General features: G+C 36.3%; 1 protein-coding gene across 1 annotated transcript in view; it reads right to left on the bottom strand.

The window, feature by feature from the left end:
• The window catches only part of LOC122895519 (phospholipid-transporting ATPase ABCA3-like), a 112273-nt gene extending 94834 nt beyond the window's left edge, over window positions 1–17439 (bottom strand). The window contains exons 1-6 of the mRNA XM_044232960.1: window positions 17380–17439; window positions 16535–16799; window positions 11966–12093; window positions 10067–10214; window positions 7808–8067; window positions 65–181 (exon numbers count right to left, since the gene is read on the bottom strand). Coding sequence (XP_044088895.1) covers window positions 65–181; window positions 7808–8067; window positions 10067–10214; window positions 11966–12093; window positions 16535–16799; window positions 17380–17439 — 978 coding nt within the window. The remainder of the gene's footprint in view (window positions 1–64; window positions 182–7807; window positions 8068–10066; window positions 10215–11965; window positions 12094–16534; window positions 16800–17379) is intronic.
• Window positions 17440–18316: the final 877 nt, after the last annotated feature.

The raw sequence follows: 18316 nt of genomic DNA, 5'->3' as shown, positions 1-18316 counted from the left end.
CCACGTTGCTTGTTTTTCCTCTTGAAGTTTAGCTATATCATACTACAGTGAAATAGACACTTGCCTTGGCAAAGAAAATAATGCACATCAAAAGGATGATAACTGAATACAAAGAGAGGAATGTGAAGAAATAGGCAGCCCAGAACATCCAATTACTGAGTCCTATCATGAGCAGATACTCCTGTGGAAGAGTTCACACAAATCAAACATCATGTAAAACAACATAATTATACAAAATGTATTCACAAAGATTATCTGATTTATTTCTGCCACAATCAAAATTGGTAAAATAAGAAATATTATCATGTATGAGGAAGTGGTGATGCAACATGGGGGGTTAAGGGGGTAGGATAAGAATAAATGAAACAAGATGGGATCGGGAGGGAGACAAACCATAAGTGACTCTTAATCTCACAAAAGAAACTGAGGGTTGCTGGGGGGAGGGGGGTGGGAGAAGGGGGGTAGGGTTATGGATATTGGGGAGGGTGTGTGCTATGGTGAGTGCTGTGAAGTGTGTAAACCTGGCGATTCACATACCTGTACCTCTGGGGATAAAAATATATGTTTATAAAAAAAAAAATTTTTAAAAAAGAAATATTATCATGCCCAATTTATAGAAGAGGAAATTAATGACTTGATTAAAATTACTCAGCTAGTATGTGGCAATGCTATGAAGCTTATAAGCCTACAGATGATCTCACCAAAAACTTACCTGATATTGCTCAGGTATGAAAAACTCTTAAATAAAACTATAAACTGTTTAGATTAATATCCCCTTTCTTTTTCTCATGCCCTCTTCTAGGAGGTATTAAATAATGTAAATATATTTTAATTAAATTATAAAAAATGGAAGCAAACATTAAAACCATGAAAAAAAGTAAGGGGGAAAATTAAGTTTTAGAAATAATCTTTATGAACTATATTCTTCAAAGAAATACTTATTTCAAGTGTTATCAAAAGAACATAAAAAAGTTTAGCTAAGCATATAATGTAGAAAACCGATAAGAAGACTCAAATGAGTGGTATGAGCCTTCACAGGCTATTTTAAATATTTCTACTGAATTTCACTGATGTACCAACATTAAAATCTGTAACTATAAGCTCTTCTAGGGTAGAGGGCAGAGACTATGCCTATCCGTATGTGCCTGGCCCATACAAAGAGTTTAATAAATGTTTGTTGAAGGGACAAATGAATGAATGAATTTGCATACTTTCCAAAGTTCTTAAAAATGGGCAAAGGTCCACTTTATTATGCACAGGGGACAGAAATAGGGATAAATGGTTCCTTGCAATCAATGCTATGGCCAGACTTACTTAGCAAGTTTTCATAACCAATGAAAATGACAAATTACATTTAACAAAAGAAGCAAGATTTCTGGGGTGTCTGAGCGGCTCAGTCTGTTGGGCGGCAAACTCTCGGTTTCAGATCTTGGGGCCTGGGACTGAGTCCCACATCCAGCTCCTTGCCCAGTGGGGAATCTGCTTCAGTATCTCTTTTTACCCTTGCCCCTCCCACTGCTCTCTCTAAAGTAAATAAATAAAATTTTTTTAAAAAAGTATAAAACTTCTACTCTGAAAACTGAAACACTGTCGAGAGCAATTAAAGGAAACCTAACTGTAGGAAAGACACACCATTAATAACCCATTAATTCAATATACTATAGTTTGGGCCACTGGGCAAGAAAGAAATAATGGAGGCAAATCAGAATTACTAGCTTATGACATGACAGGAAACCCTAACAATTTCACCAAAAAAGTTTTTAGAACTAATCAACAATTTCAGTAAAGTTGGAGGATACAAAATCAAAATACAAAAACCTATTGCAGTTCTATTCACTAATAAAGAAATATTAGAAAGAGAAATTTTTAAAAAATCCATTTACAAATGCAGCAAAAAGAATAAGATACCTGGGAATAAATTTAACCAAGGAAGTGAAAGATCTGTACACTGAAAACTCTACTGACAACAACACAAACAAATAAACAGGTATACCATGCTTGTGGATTAGAAAAATTAATATTGGTAAAATGTCCTACCCAAAACAATGGACAGACTCAATGCAATCCCCATCAAAATTCCAATGTCATTTTTCACAGAAATAGAACAATCCTTAAAAAAATTGTTTTTTATTTGAAAGAGAGGGAGGGATCACAAGTAGGGAGAGAGGCAGGCAGAGAGAGGGGGAAGCAGGCTCCCCGCTGAGCAGAGAGCCTGATGCGGGGCCCAATCCCAGGACCCTGAGATCGTGAGTTGAGCCAAAGGCAGAGGCTTTATCCACCGAGCCACCCAGGTACCCCTAACAATCCTAAAATTTATAAGGAAACACAAAATACCCCAAATAGGCAAAGCAATCTTCAGAAAGAAGAAAAAAGCTGGAACATTCCACTTCCTGATTTCAAACTATATTACAAATCTATAGTAACCAAAACAGTACAGTACTGTCATTAAAACAGACAATAAGACAGACATTAAAACATTGAGCAATGCAACAGAATAGAGAGCACAGAGATAAACTCACACATATACGGCCAATTAATTTATGACAAAGAAGTAAAAAATACACAATGAGAGAAGGACAATTTAGAAAAAAAAAATATATATAAGGCATCCAAGTAGATGAGACAATGTTACATGCAAATCAGATTCCACACTAAAAATGACTCCTCAAAGTAGAAGAATACAAAGTCAACAAACAAAGATCAGTTGAATTTCTATACACTACCAATAAGAAATCTAAAATGGAAATTAAGAAAACAATTCCATGGTGCCTGGGAGGCTCAGTGGGTTAAGCCAGGGCCTTCGGCTCAGGTCATGATCTCAGGGTCCTGGGATCGAGCCCCGCATCGGGCTCTCTGCTCAGCGGGGAGCCTGCTTCCCTCTCTCTCTCTGCCTTCCTCTCTGTCTACTTGTGATCTCTGTCAAATAAATAAATAAAATCTTAAAAAAAAAAAAAGAAAACAATTCCATTTATAAGAACACCAAAATGAGTAAAATATGGGGTGCTGGGGCGCCTGGGTGGCTCGTGGTTAAGCGTCTGCCTTTGGCTAAGGTCATGATCCCAGGGTCCTTGGATTGAGTCCACATTGGGCTCTCTGCTCAGGGGGAAGCCTGCTTCTCCCTTTCCCAATCCCCCTGCTTGTGTTCCCTCTGTTGCTGTGTCTCTGTTAAATAAATAAATAAATAAATAAATAATCTTTTTAAAAACTATGGGGTGCTCCTGTGGCTCAGTAGTTAAGCGTCTGCCTTCAACTCATATCATGATCCAGGAGTCCCAGGATCAAGTCCTCAGGATCGAGTTGCAAATGGGGCTCTTTGCTCAGCAGGGAGTCTTCCCATCCCTCTGCTCTTTACCCTGATGGTGGTCTCTCTCTCTCTCTCAAATAAAAAAGAGTAAAATATTTAGGAACTCAACCAAGGAGGTGAAAGACTTTAACAATTAAAACAATGAAAAGTGAAAGATCTCTACATTTTTGAGGCCATTACAGTCCCATAAATTTAAAAAAATTAGAAAATTAGATAAAATTAGAAAAAATTCTGGTGAAATGTAGAGCAAACAGAATTTTCATACATTGCTAATGGATGTGAAAATCGGCAAAATTTTACTGGCAAACTTTAGCACTATATACTGAAGTTAAATATGCACAATCTAACATGCAGCAAAAAATATGTAAAATATTCATAGAAGAATTACTTATATTGTGGTTTTTTTAAAAAGATTTTATTTATTTATTTGAGAGATGGAGATCACAAGCAGACAGAAAGGCAGGCCGAGAGAGGAAGGGAAGCAGGCTCCCCGCTGAGCAGAGAGCCCGATGCGGGGCTCCATCCCAGGACCCTGAGATCATGACCCGAGCTGAAGGCAAAGGCTTTAACCCACTGAGCCACCCAGGCGCCCCGAAGAATTACTTAGAATATCCTAACTCCAAACCCTAGAGGAAAATAGATAAATTGTGATAGTCATATTATGGACTCTTAAAACTCATATATCTCAATGAATATAAATGAACTACAGCTACATATTTAGCTGAAAGAATCACAGACACAACATTATACACTGCATGATTCCGTTTATCAAGGTCAAGGCAGACAAAACTAACTCATAATATTAGAAATCAGGTTAGTGTGTACTTTGGGGAAAATGTTCAGAGGCATACACAAGAAGACTTCTAGAGTGTTAGCAGTATTTTATTTCTTACGGGGGTCATGATAAAATGGGCATATTTTCTTCATGAAAGTTTGAATGCTAGTATCTCCTCAAAATTCCTAAATTGAAAACCTAGTCCCCTGTGTGACGGCACGTTAAGGTGGGGCCCCTGAGAGATAATTAGGTGGTGAGGACTGAGCCCTCATGAATCCTCATGAATTATAAAGGAGATCCCAGAAAGCTGACATTTCTTCTGTTAATGGGAAGACAGTGATCAATGAGAGGCCATCTACAAACAGCAGAGCAGTTTCTCATCAGACATTCTGAATCTATTGGCACCTTGTTCTTGGACTTTCCAGGCCACAGAACTGAGACAAATAAGTTTCTATTGCTTATAAGCTATATAGTTTATGATATTTTTATTACAGTAGCCTGAATGGATTAAAATATATATACTTCTGATTTGTGCACTTTTCTGTGTGTATGTATGTTATACTTCAATGAAAATATTTTAAAAATGAAATATAAATGATCTGTAGTTTCTAGAGTACAGATCCTTTACCTTGTTCGTTGGGTTTATTCCTAGGTATCTTATGGTTTTTATGCAATTGTAAGTGGGATAAACACCTTGATTTCTCTTTCTTCAGGCACACTGTTCAGGGTATAGAAATGGGACTGATTTCTGTACATTAATTTTGTATCCTGCCACGTTGCTGAATAAACATTGTTAAAACGTCTATGCTGCTCAGAGCAATCTATACATTCAGTGCAATCCCTATCAAAATAACATCTATATTTTTCACAGAGTTGGAACAAACAATTCTAAAATTTGTATGGAACCAGAAAAGACCCCGAATTGCTAGGGGAATGGTGAAAAAGAAAACCAAAGCTGGAAGCATCACAATTCTGGACTTCAAGTTCAATTACAAAGCTGTAATTAGCAAGACAGTATGGTTCTGGCACAAAAACAAACACACAGACCAAGAGAACAGAATACAGACTCCAGAAGTTGACCCTCAACTCTATGGTCAACTGACCTTTGACAAACCAGGAAAGAATATCCAATGGAAAAGACAGTCTCTTCAATATATGATGCTGGGAAAACAGGACAGCCACATGCAGAAGAATGAAACTGCATCATTCTCTTACACCATACACAAAGATAAACTCAAAATGGTTGAAAGACCTCAATCTGAGACAGGAATCCATCAAAATCCTAGAGGAGAACATAGGCAGTAACCTCTTCAACCTTGGCCGCAGCAACTTTTTCCAAGACACATCTTTAGAGGCAAGGGTACCAAAAATAAAAAATGAACTTTTGGGACTTCATTAAGATGAAAAGCTTCTGCACAGCAAAGGAAACAGTCAACAAAACTAAAAGTCAACCTATGGAATGGGAGAAGATATTTGCAAACAACAATACAGATAAAGGGCTAATATTCAAGATCTATAAAGAACTTCCCAAACTCAACACTCATAAAACAAATAATCCAGTCAAAAAATGGGCATTAGACATCAACAGACACTCCTCCAGAGAAGACATAGTAATGTGCCTAACTGACACGTGGAAAAAAATGCTCCACATCACTTGTTGTCAGGTCATTGCAATTCAAAACCATAATGAGGTATCACGTTACACCAGTTAGAATGTACAAAATTAACCGGATAGGAAACAACTATTGGCAAGGATATGGAGAAAGGAGAACCCTCTTACACTGTTGGTGGGAATGCAAGCTGGAAAACAGTATGGAGGTTCCTCAAGAAGTTAAAAACATGCAGCTAATGAATCACTGAACATGACATCAAAAAGTAATGACATCCATACTGTCACAAATGGCAAGATCTCTTTTTTTAATGGCTAATATTCCATTGTAGCTCTATGCAACATCTTCTTTATTCATTCAACTATAGATGGACTACAAACAAATTAACAAAAACAAAGACATCTCTATAAATACAGAGAACTGCTGGGTGCCAGAGAGGAGAGTGGGGGGTATGGGCAAAATCGGTGAAGGGGAGTGGGAGTTACCAGCTTCCGGTTATCAAATGAGTAAGTAATAGAGACGAGAGGTACAGCATAGGAAATAGAGTCAGAGGTATTGTAATAGTGTTTCATGTTGACAGATGGTAGTTAACACCTGTCCTAAGCATAGCATAATGTGCAAATGTGTTCAATGCTGTACAGATGAAACTAATGTAACACTGTGTGTCAACAATACTTCCATAAGAAATTTCTTCTTCAATCACAGAATCATAGAATCTTGGAACTGATTTGTATCTAACACAGCTCCACAAATCCAGTAGATTATTTCTTTGTAGTTCTCCTTATTCCAGAGATGTTTGACAGCATTTGGCATTTAAATTCTATTTGTAAACAATAACAACAAAACAAGGAGTAGGCAGAGGCCAAATATTAGAAAATGTATGTGCTTAAGTGGAATTTATTCAGGAGAGAACAAAGATAAATACAACCTTAAAATCTATTTATAGCCATCTGTGTGTGTTATAGGACAATAACCCTGGCAACAATGTACAAGGTAGATCCAGAGGAAAGCTGAAGGGTGAGGAGATGTGTGAAAAGAGCCTGGAGTGAGAAGAGGTGATGGTGAGAAACCATGTGAGGCCGATCTGTGAAGTGGTGCAGCCACTAAGAGAGGAAAGAGAGAAAAATGACATGATTTAAGACTACACCAGGAGATAAGTGAAATGGAGAGATGACTGATGTTAACAGCCACATCTAATAGCTATTGAACACTCACTAGGTACCTGACTATGTACCAAACCCTCAACTGCTATTTCCTCCTTTCCACCTCACAACATCAGGCCCAGCTGTTTTGATGGTGATAATTTTTTACACAATATCTAACTTACTATCACGACAGCCCTCCAAATTGGTTGTTATTATTATACTCAATTTATAGCTGAGAAAAAAGCCTAGAAAATTATATGACATGTCAGAGTCAAAAAATAATAGAGATAGGATTCAAATCTATGATCTATCAGAGTTCCTGAAACAAATTAGGCAATAAATCAATTATATATAATTATATAAATCATCTCTTCCTATTTATACTATAATATTATTGCATATCATATATATTAAATATGTAATAATAATGTATTACTTATAATTATATATGCTAATAATCATACATTAATTATAAATTAATCATTGGTTAAATGACTGTATTTTGAACAGCAAAGCCTCTGGCCATAACACAATATGGTCTCTACCAAGACATACAAATTCTGAAGGGGAAAATAAGAGGTCATTTAGAAAAAAAAAAACCTCAGGTAAACTAATCATAGATTTACAGAATCTTGAAATTTACTTGCATCTAAATTCATCAAGATAATTCCATTAGTCCAGTTGATTAAGTCTTTGCAACTCAGCTATTCCAGAGGGATTTTAGAGATTTGGCATTTAAATTCTATTTGCAATAATCTTGTGAAGTAGTCTTCTAGAAATAAAACCGAAGAACTCCAATAAAAACAAAATTCTAGAAAATTGCCAAGAGAAATCAGTGTTCACTTTCTGGCTGCTACTGAAACATGACCATCTACCAGGGCTGAGTGGGTAGAAATAATCCAGCCTCCAATTTATGCTACAGACCCAGCTTTTTCTCCAGAAGCTCTATTTACCACAAGAAAAGCAGAGTTACCTTCAATCGTTTTTCCTTTTCCCACACAATAGACTGAATGAGGGTAAGATGATTCATAGAGAAGATAAATAATATTACTAATGGGATGACAATACCAAAAGAGGTAAAGAAGTAATCATGAGAATATTCTGGATATGGAAATCTTTGAACAAAGACAGTGACATCTTGGAATAGCTTTTGTGTAGCTGTGTGGTTATAATATTTCATGATGGCCTGATCCACGGCATGCTGCATTGCCAGAAACCCTTCAGTGATGTACCCTAAATGACAAAACAAGGATTGCTAAGTACAACAGAACAAGAAATAGCTGAAATGAACAAAGAAAAACATAACTAAAGTATGTCAGAAACAACAAAGTTAATTATTGTGAAGAGGCTCCTGTTAAAATGGTCTAAATTTCACAGCTATTATGGTTTCCCCACAAAATACACAATAAATATTTTTTATTATTTAAATTTTTATTTACTTGAGTATGTTTGATGCACAATGTTACATTAGTTTCAGGTGTACAATGTTGTGATTCAATATGAGTATATATTGTGCTGTGCTCACCACAACTGTGGATAACATTTGTCACCATACAATGCTATTATAGTACAATTGACTATATTCCTTGTGCTTTGCCTTTTATTCCCATTCCTTAACTGGAAGCCTGTATCTCCCATTCCCCTTCTCGCACTTTGCCTATCCCTCCCTTTGGCAATCATCAGCTTGTTCTCTGTATTTGTAGGTCTGATTCTGCTTTTTGTTTGCTCATTTGTGGGTTTTTTTAGATTCTTTTTTAAAAGGATCCTAATTCCCAGCTTCCTAGAAAGTAAAATATTGTGTGAAATTACAGAGCTGCTTTCTGCAATTTCAATAAACTGGATGAGAACTGAATAAACTATAGCATAGGAAAAGACTTTAATTCTGTACCCTTGTACCCTTAATTTGAAAAATTAAGTGAAGTTCATACTGAGTGAGTTACATGAGCTGATGTCCACAAAAGCAGAGCTACTCAGTGTGGTCTTTGAATATGTCGCAATATGCAAATAGCTACTTACTGTTACATAAGTTTAGTATAAAAATGAGCTAACACTTAAAAACTTTTATTAAGATTTGGCAATGCTATAACATCTAAAAACTGAATTTTCTGTTCATCAACATAACTTCCTTATAGATTTTGAACGTGAATCTGTGTCACATTTTCTCCTTTCTGGGTCCCACCTTACTCTTTATTATTAATAGAGTCCTTCACATGGGCTGAAATATTTAATTTTAATGAAGTTCAATCTGTCAATTTTTTCTTTTATAGTAATACGTTTTCTGGCAATAATGAAAAAAAAAAGACTGAAAAATATTACTTACACCCTGCACCCAGATTCCCAAATATGACATCTTATATTACCATGGTACATGGTACTAAGAAATTAGTATTGACACAAAACAATTTCTAGTTTATACAAACTTTGTTTGGATTTCACCAGTTTTTCCCCAGTGTCATTTTTTTTTCCTGTTCCCACCTAGGGTACTACATTGGATTTAGTTGTCATGTCTCCATAGTCTCCTCTGATCTATGAAACTTTATTATCCTTTCTTGTTTTTCACGACCTTGAGAGTTTTCAAGAATACTGGGCATGTATTTTGGAGTACGTTCTGTATTTTGTATTTGAATGATCTTTTTTCACTAACAGAGTTACAAGTTTTACAGAGGTAAAGTGTCCTCTTCATCACATTATATCAGAGAATATTTGCTAACAACAACATGACATCAAAATACTCAAAATTATTTTAAACTCTTTGTCTGCCAATTCCAGCATCTAGCTTATCTGTCCACTTACTTATACTGACTCTTTTTTTCTTTTAATTTTATGTAACATTTTCCTGCTTGTTTGCATATCCTATAATTTTGGATCTTATGTCAGAAATTGTGGTGAAACGAACAGTGGACACTAAAGTATATAATTGTTTGTTCTGTTTTCTTAAAGATGCCGGTCCCTTCCTTTGTCATACACCTAAAGGGAGGAGCTGACCATTTAAATTCCGAGAGTTTAGTTGAGTTGAGCTGAACCTGCATAAAAATACATTGTTCCAATGTACAGAAATTTTACACAAGCTTTTGGATGCTGAAAATTTTAAATAAAGAAATCACCAGCAATATAGTAAGTTAAAAATTAACAAATTTCTATCACAAGCTTGAAGAAATGAAGGTATAAACTAGCGATGGTTCTTTTTTTATTACTTGGATATTAAAATAAGTATAACTAAAGATAGGCTCACCAGGCTGTCCCCCATTTGAATTACTTTGACTTCTGGGTCCCGCAGAAGGAAAAGGTGGAAAGAGAACACCTGTTTCCCAGCCGTCCGTTCGGAAAAAAGTCACATACTTGTTCCTCTGAAAACTACTGAAACGCAGAAAATATTTTACCTATAAGGAGCAAAAAGAAACAATATCTGTAAGTGAAAAAATAAGTAAGTGAGAATGAGAAACAAAAGGAAGTTAAAGAAAAATTGCACATGTATGATTCTGAGGCAGAGTCGAGCACTAAGCAGATTCTGAACATCAGCCAACGGAGCAGACTTGCTGTGTGGCTAGTGTGGGTTTGTGGTAAGCAAACAATGCACACCATTGCCAATGTCTCCTTCCCAAAATAGACAGGTGGCATGCATACTGAAATGAAACATACCGAAAGGTATTGCTAATTTCTCTTCCCATTATGGCAGCCAAGTGTTCCAAAAGGAAAATCTCTTCCTTTCCTAAAAGTGATTAGAACCTAAGAAAGAATCCCACATGAAGACAGATATGTGAAAGTATAAAAGTGAAATACTGCATGATTTCATTATTAAATGAAAAGATAATACTAACTCTAGAGAACTAAACTTCAAGGTAGATCATGATGGATCTAAGTCGCTTTGCAAGACAGCAAATGGTCCAGCGGTTGCCTAAAGTCAGGGATCAGACCAGAGAAATCAGTAACACCAGGAGGGGCAGACAGATATCATAAACTTAGGTAAATATTAATACACTCAAGTTACCAAGACAAAAGTTTTAGGCACTTACTATGTGTTCAAAGATTAAGATATAGCACCTATTCCTCAAGGAGCTCAAATTCTAGTTGAGACATATATATATATATGTTACACTATCGTAAATTCAGTAATAGTAATATGTACAGGACATTTATGGGAAGATGAAGAAGGGGTGGGTGTGGTTGGGAGAGCGACTGTAGAGCAATTCACAGTAGCAGTGTTAAAGGTAAGAATCAGCTAAGGGGCCGGAACAGTCGGGAGATCGTACAAGGTGAGGTCTGAAACTGTACCAAAAACATTTTGACCGCACTCGATGTATACACCGATGAGCCTACATCAGCATCACTTACACTGAATCAGTGACTTGAGGGAATTTAATAAACATGAAAAGAATGAGGGAATGATGGGACAGAACACAAGATACTTACAATTATATTTATGACCCAGGGATTTTCTTCACTTTTTCATTCCATTGACAACCATCTGTATCTTAAATGTAGAATTATAGCCCTGTGCATACATCTGTAACATAACTTGGCTATTTCCCTCAACATCAGGGATGCCAAGTTCAAAGCACAGTCCTCATCTCTCTTCTTGGAAGTTGTTATCAGAATCTCAGAATCTGCCTATGTCCTAATTCTGATTCTGGTTGGCTAAGCCTTAATACTGTGTTCCAGGTTTAGATTTTGGAGAAAAATGATGAGATTTGATCAAAAGAAAGAGGTACATTTTCATGTTGTGTTCCATCCTGGTGAAGATGCATCTGCTTTAACACCTGAGGTCTTTTGACCTGGGAAATGTGCATGTACTTCACCATCACGCCCAGAGTTGGAGACAGCAGCTATATTAGATCCAGTGGTAAAGGTCAATGTCTCCTATGATTATGATTTATAAGGAGAAAACCTGCTATGTGGTGAAATCAATTCTTCTCCCATCTACCTAAAGCTCTGGCTAAATAAGGCATCGACACAAAAATTAGATATGGATTTAAATCTCTACTCTACTATGTACAAGCAGCATGACTATAGGTAAGTTGCAGTCTCCCCACTTAATAAATGAACTTAATAAATGAAATAATTCGCCTCTATTTCATTAAGCCTCAGAAATATAAAGTACACTTATGACGTTTCTACATTAAAAACTTCTTACCTTAAATGGCAGAGGATCGTTGCTATTTTGGAACTCATGGTCAAAAATAATAGCAACCAACACTTTTTTAGAGTTTTTCTCTTGCTTAACATACTTTTCAAAATCTCTTTCTGAAGAAAACCCTTGAACTGTAGAGAGAAAAGAATCAAATGCATGAGTTGCCCACATAAAGGCAAACTATCTGACTGCCTTTTCTATCTATAAAATGGGAAAACGCTTTACACGGATGAAAAACTATCAAAATATTAATTTCAAAATACTGCTGCTCAATCATTGGCATAACAAACTAACAGATATTAGGAATGCATAAAATTTTTTTTAAGAGTTTTACAAATTTTGGGTGCCTGGGTGGCTTAGCCGGTTAAGCGTCTGTCTTCAGCACAGGTCAAGGTCATAGGGTCCTGGGATGGAGCCCCACACTGGACTCCCTGCTAAGTGGGGAATCTGCTTCTCTCTCTCCCTCTGCCCCTCTTCTCGCTTATGCTCTCACTCTCCCTCAAATAAATAAATAAAATCTTTAAAAAAAGAGTTTTAAAAGTTTTATCAAAAAGTTTGAAATATGACTAATCATTATAATAACTGCATAGTGAAATAAGGTAAGGAAGAGGGATATTTCCAATGTGTTTTGAAATTTCTACCTTGGAAGGAAATAACAAAATTGATCCATGCAATCTATTCAAAGTCTTAGAAGATGGAATCTATAATACCCGATTTAAAAATATTCAGAAGTAGAAGAATGAAACTTCACAACTTTGATATTTGAGGTTATTATGTGTCATAATCATTATTTTTTGTATGGTTGGGAAATGCCAAGTATGCCACACTTTTCTCAGGGTGAGCACAGCTGGGCTATAAATCCCAAAGGTAAGAGTAGGATCTCAGGGACCAGAATCAGATTTGCACCTACACATGGTGACCAGAAGCAAGATAAAACAAAGTCCTCAGAGAATTCAAATGATTAAAGCTGGAAAAACAAAGTCCACCAAGTTAAACAAAACAAAACTTGGGAACACAGCCGGAAATAGAATCTAATATTGAAAGTACACTGTCAACAAAGTGAAGTGTGTACAAGCAGGTAACCAGGCACACTTTGGGGCACGTAGCCTCTACTTCTGCATCTAAGCCTAATTCATCCATCTCACCCGCGCACCCTTTATGTCCCAGGAAACCTCCCAATCTCTTTGCCTTAACCACTGAATGTTGTGGGAATAGCCACAGGTCTTTGTAACTGCCTGGCCATGGTTGACGAGGGACTGAGGAGGGACCCACCGGTCTGTTTTCATTAATTTAACTGAGCTTCAGGAAAGGTATTACCTGCTTAAGGAGAAGTGTGAGAGAGAAAGGAAGGGAGAGTGAGTTTTGAGTACTTTATGAGGCTAAGACGTGTCTTTGCCTAGATTTCCCAGAAAACAGAACTAGAGGGAAATTTCTTATTTATTTATTTTCATTTATTACCTGGGTGGCTCTATTTTTTCCCCAGCTTTGTTGAAACACATGACACACAAAAAATTATGTATTTAAGGTACGAAACATGATGATGATGATGTATACACTGAGAAATAACTGCCAAAATCAAGCTAATTAATACATCCATGACCACACAGTTACCACTTACTTTATTTTCAAAATTTTCTGGCCAGTTATTGAGGTATCACTGATAAATTAAAATTGTATATATGTAGGTTGTATAACATGATTTTAAGATGAACAATGTGATGTTTCAAGATCTGCATACATTGCAAAATGATTTCCAAAACCAGGTTAATTAACACACCTATTGCCTTACATAGTTATCATCTTTTTTTGTGAGACCACTGCAAGATCTACTCTCTGAGTAAATTTCATATCACTATACAATACTGTTAACTATAGTCACCATGTACATTAGATTGCCAGGACTTGTTTATCTTTATAACAGAAAGTTCGTAATATTTGACCAACATCTCCCCATTTTCTCCACTTACCCTCAACTTCAATGCAACCATGATTCTTTGCTTCTGAAACCATGATTCTACTCTGTGTCTGTGAGCTCAACATTTTTAGGTAACACAAAATAAGTGAGATAATATAGTATTTGTCCGTGTCCAGCTTTCACTTAGCATAATGTCCTCCAAACAGACATACTGTTACAAATGACAGGATTTCCTTCTTTTCTGTAGCTGAATAATCACATTTTCTCTATGTATCCATCTGTTGGTAGACACTTTGGTCGCTTCTCTATCTTATAAATAATGTTGCAATGAATAATTATGGACTTACATAGCTTGAAAAAGGGAGGTGAACAAGGTGAGTGCCATATTCACCCTGGTATTCGCCCTGAAAGCATTTGCGGAAAACTGCAGACTTACTGGGCTGAAGAAAAAAGGTGAGAGTTGAGACTGCCAAGAAAATAGCAAAGAAGTGAAAAATCGCCTTGTAAATTCCCCTGAAGTCACCAGTCAACCTCCCATTGAAACTGCCTAAGTTCAGATCATGAAACCAAGAAAGTAACAGCAGGTAGGCAATATTGATGAACCAGACAATAGAGTTCAAGCCCCACAAAGGAAGAGGAGCCTTCATGAATATTCTGGCTTCTAGGTAACACCCTAGAAGAGCCATGCCCTAGGACAAGGGATAAGTTGCACAAGTAAAGACAAAAGTGAAACAGAGCGCTCCTTACAAAGCCCCAAACCAGACGTCGATGGAATCAAGATGCTCTGTCAGTTTGCAGTCATCCAGAAGAAAACTTAACTCTCTCTATGGATAAACAAGTACCCTCAAGAGCCTCTAATGTTTTTAATTCACAACACCTGCCATTCAATAAAAATATACAAAATATGCTATAAATCAGAACTCAATGATTGAAGAGAAAAAAATATACACAAGTAATCTAGATACCAGAACTTTCTGGCAGTGACTTTAAAGTAACTATGGTTGGGGCACCTGGGTGTCACAGTGGGTTAAAGCCGCTGCCTTTGGCTCAGGTCATGGTCCCAGGGTCCTGGGATCAAGCCCCACATCAGGCTCTCTGCTCAGCAGGGAGCCTGCTTCCTCCTCTCTCTGCCTGCCTCTCTGCCTACTTGTGATCTCTGTCTGTCAAATAAATAAATAAATAAATCTAAAAAAAATAAATAAATAAAGTAACTATTGTTAGTAGGGTTAATAAAGCTAGAACATTTCTCTGGAGACCTGAAATCTATTAAAAACAGGACAAATGGAAATTCCGGAATAGGAAATACTTCTAAAAACAATTCAACAATTCACATGACCCAAGTTTCAAAACATGTAGGCAAAAAGAAATTTTAACAAACACACACATACAAACACACATAATCTATTTAATACTAACAACACCTAACTAGAAATGCTAATATTTCTTTCAATAACTGAGAGAATAAGCAGACAAAAATAGTAAGAATACATATTTGAAAAGCACTATGATTCATCAACTTGGCAACTTTACCTGGGTGGCATTTATATAACACTATAAACAAAATCTACAGAATACACAGTCTTTACAAATGTACATGGTACATTTTTCAAAATATACCTTAATGTGGGCATAAAAAATTCTCAAAATTTCAAACTGAAATACTAGAATATACTGATTCAAGGAAATTAAAATAGAAATTTAAAAAAACAGAAAGATAACAACAAATTCAAAATATTTTAAAGTAAAGTAATATATTTTTAAGACTCCCACACATCAAAGAAGAAATCAGAGAGAAATTATGAAATATTCTGGGTAACCCAAAGTGGCCTCCAGCACTACATTTATTGGGATATTTGTGTTATATACTTAAAAAATTATCAGTATATGCATTCTTCTGCTTCAATGTCCGTTTGTTTTTTTTAAGTTATGTTTTCAGATGGCATCTACTCTCAAGGACCCTCAAATCCTTGACAGACAACAAAAAGTTGAAAAAAAAATACACTACTGAATACACGTGTGTATTTAAAGGAAGAGGCACCAGAGAGATGCTCACCCAACTTCTGACTGCACTTCTCCCTGGGAGAAAGAGGAGAAAAACTGAGAATGTGAGGATAAGCTCACTTGGGGCCGTTTAAGATAATTGTACATAACCTGAGTCTTCTCTAATGCATTCATTTACATCTTCTGTAACATTTTTATATGAACAGTGTTTGAAATAACTGACCACTGGGAGTACATCTAGAATGAGGGCTCATGCTTAAGCTGTGTGTTCCTTTGGCACACCATCATATATAACCCTGGGGTCATACTTACCAGGCTTAAGAAGCACAACCAGAAACAGTATCACAGAATACAAGGAAGACAGTATCACAGAATTGGATAGTAACCTAAAATAATATAAGTTGATTATCTAATTTTTAAATATTACTATGTGTTTTGGGCTCTAGGAGAAAATATTTTATATGAATTTAACGCTCAAGTATAATAAAATGTATAATATTATACCTAGGAGGTTACTATCTGGTTATAAGGATATATCCTACAATGTTTTACTTGGGAGATTAATGTCTAGTTAAAAGATTATACATGTGTCTTCACTGAAACCCAATTTAAAATGTAAAATAATACATTTTTTTCAAAAAACTTTAATTTCTAACCTGAGAAATTATAGTGTAAATCCCTTTTCACCAGTTCAATGATGTTCTTCACCACAACACTTTTGGAAGGCACGAAAGCCAATTCCCACTGACCAGGAAAAGTGATGGCCATTTCAAGTAATGCAGGCAACTCATCAACAGGCTGAAGAGAGTAATTGAAAGGCCCAGACTTCTTTATAATCAACGACTTGCGTGTTAACAAAAGTGTGCTAGCAAATAGCAATGTTAGAATGAATTCCACAATTAATGCCACCAATTGCCGTCTCTAGGAGATGGAAAAAAAAAAAAAGATTATGTTAAAGTCCTATGAGTTCATTACCTCTGCAAAGGTCTAATTGTTTTATACTAAGAGACACTTCTTAAAAGAAGATACATAGCTGCCAAAAAAAAAAAAAGAACAGCTTCACTCTATAATAGCAGTAATTTCCTGAACCATTTTTTCCTCTCCTTTCTACGTGTCATTCTGCTATGAGGACTCTTCGTATTTGGAAGAAATAGCCCCAGCCATAGAACTGACAAAAATACAACAATATAGGGGCGCCTGGGTGGCTCAGTGGGTTAAGCCGCTGCCTTCGGCTCAGGTCATGATCTCAGGATCCTGGGATCCAGTCCCGCATCGGGCTCTCTGCTCAGCAGGGAGCCTGCTTCCTCCTCTCTCTCTCTCTGCCTGCCTCTCTGCCTACTTGTGATCTCTCTCTGTCAAATAAATAAATAAAATCTTTAAAAAAAAATTCTAAAAAAAAAAAATACAATAATATAAATTGAAATACAGTGATCAGGTTGTAAGAATTTTCCCATTATGGTGTCTTAGATATTGCAAAAATCCTATAGATAGCTCAACTTACCTTTAAAATAAAATTCTTCCACAGAAGAGCCATAAATTTGTAAAACCATAAGAAATCCATTCTTCAACTCTATGAAGGGAGTAAAGATTTTACAAAAAAGAAATTAAGATTATATAACAAAATATAAATTTTAGACAAATTACTTAAATTCGAATTGCTTCATTTTCTAGTCAAGCTTAAAGGATGACAAAAAGAAACAATAAACATTGAAATATTTGAGAAGCTTTTTAGCCCTACATCCTTACTCAGTAACTTCTGAGTTTCTAATATTTATAAAATTTCAAGCACAAAACAAAGTTCAGTAAGTTATTGATGCAAGTTTCCAGGTAAATTTGACCAGTACTTTTCCCAATTATTACCAAAACACTAATTAAGAAATAACACCCAAAAATCATCACCATCAGCAAAAAGACAAAATGGTATGCAGGGGCTCCTGGGTGACTTGGTGGGTTAAGGCCTCTCTACCTTTGGCTCGGGTTGTGAGACTGGGGTCCTGGGATTGAGCACCAAGCACTTAACGGAGGGACGCCTTGGTGGCTCAGTGGGTTAAAGCCTCTGCCGTCATCTCAGGTCATGATCCCAGGGTCCTGGGGTCAAGCCCCACATCGGGCTCTCTGCTCAGCAGAGAGCCTGCTTCCCCCCTTCCTCTCCCTCTGCCTGCCTCTCTGCCTGCTTGTGATCTCTGTCTGTCAAGTAAATAAATAAAAATCTTTTTAAAAATGGTATGTAAAATCACATCACAACTACAATCCCAAAATGCCACTCAACAATTACCAAGTTTTGAAAGTACCTCCATTAATAACATTACTAATGGGAACAGATTCATTCTTATTCTTCACAAATATTTGCTGAATATTAAGTGACATGTTAAGTGTAGGTATATAATGGGAAACATAACAAATTAAACCCTTCCTTCATAGTATGGTGGCATAGCGGG

This window comes from Neovison vison, chromosome 14, assembly GCF_020171115.1.
Source record: "Neovison vison isolate M4711 chromosome 14, ASM_NN_V1, whole genome shotgun sequence".
NCBI classification, from domain to species: Eukaryota; Metazoa; Chordata; class Mammalia; order Carnivora; family Mustelidae; genus Neogale; species Neogale vison.
Note: the sequence above shows the minus strand (reverse complement) of the source record. Positions and strands in the feature narration are given on the sequence as shown.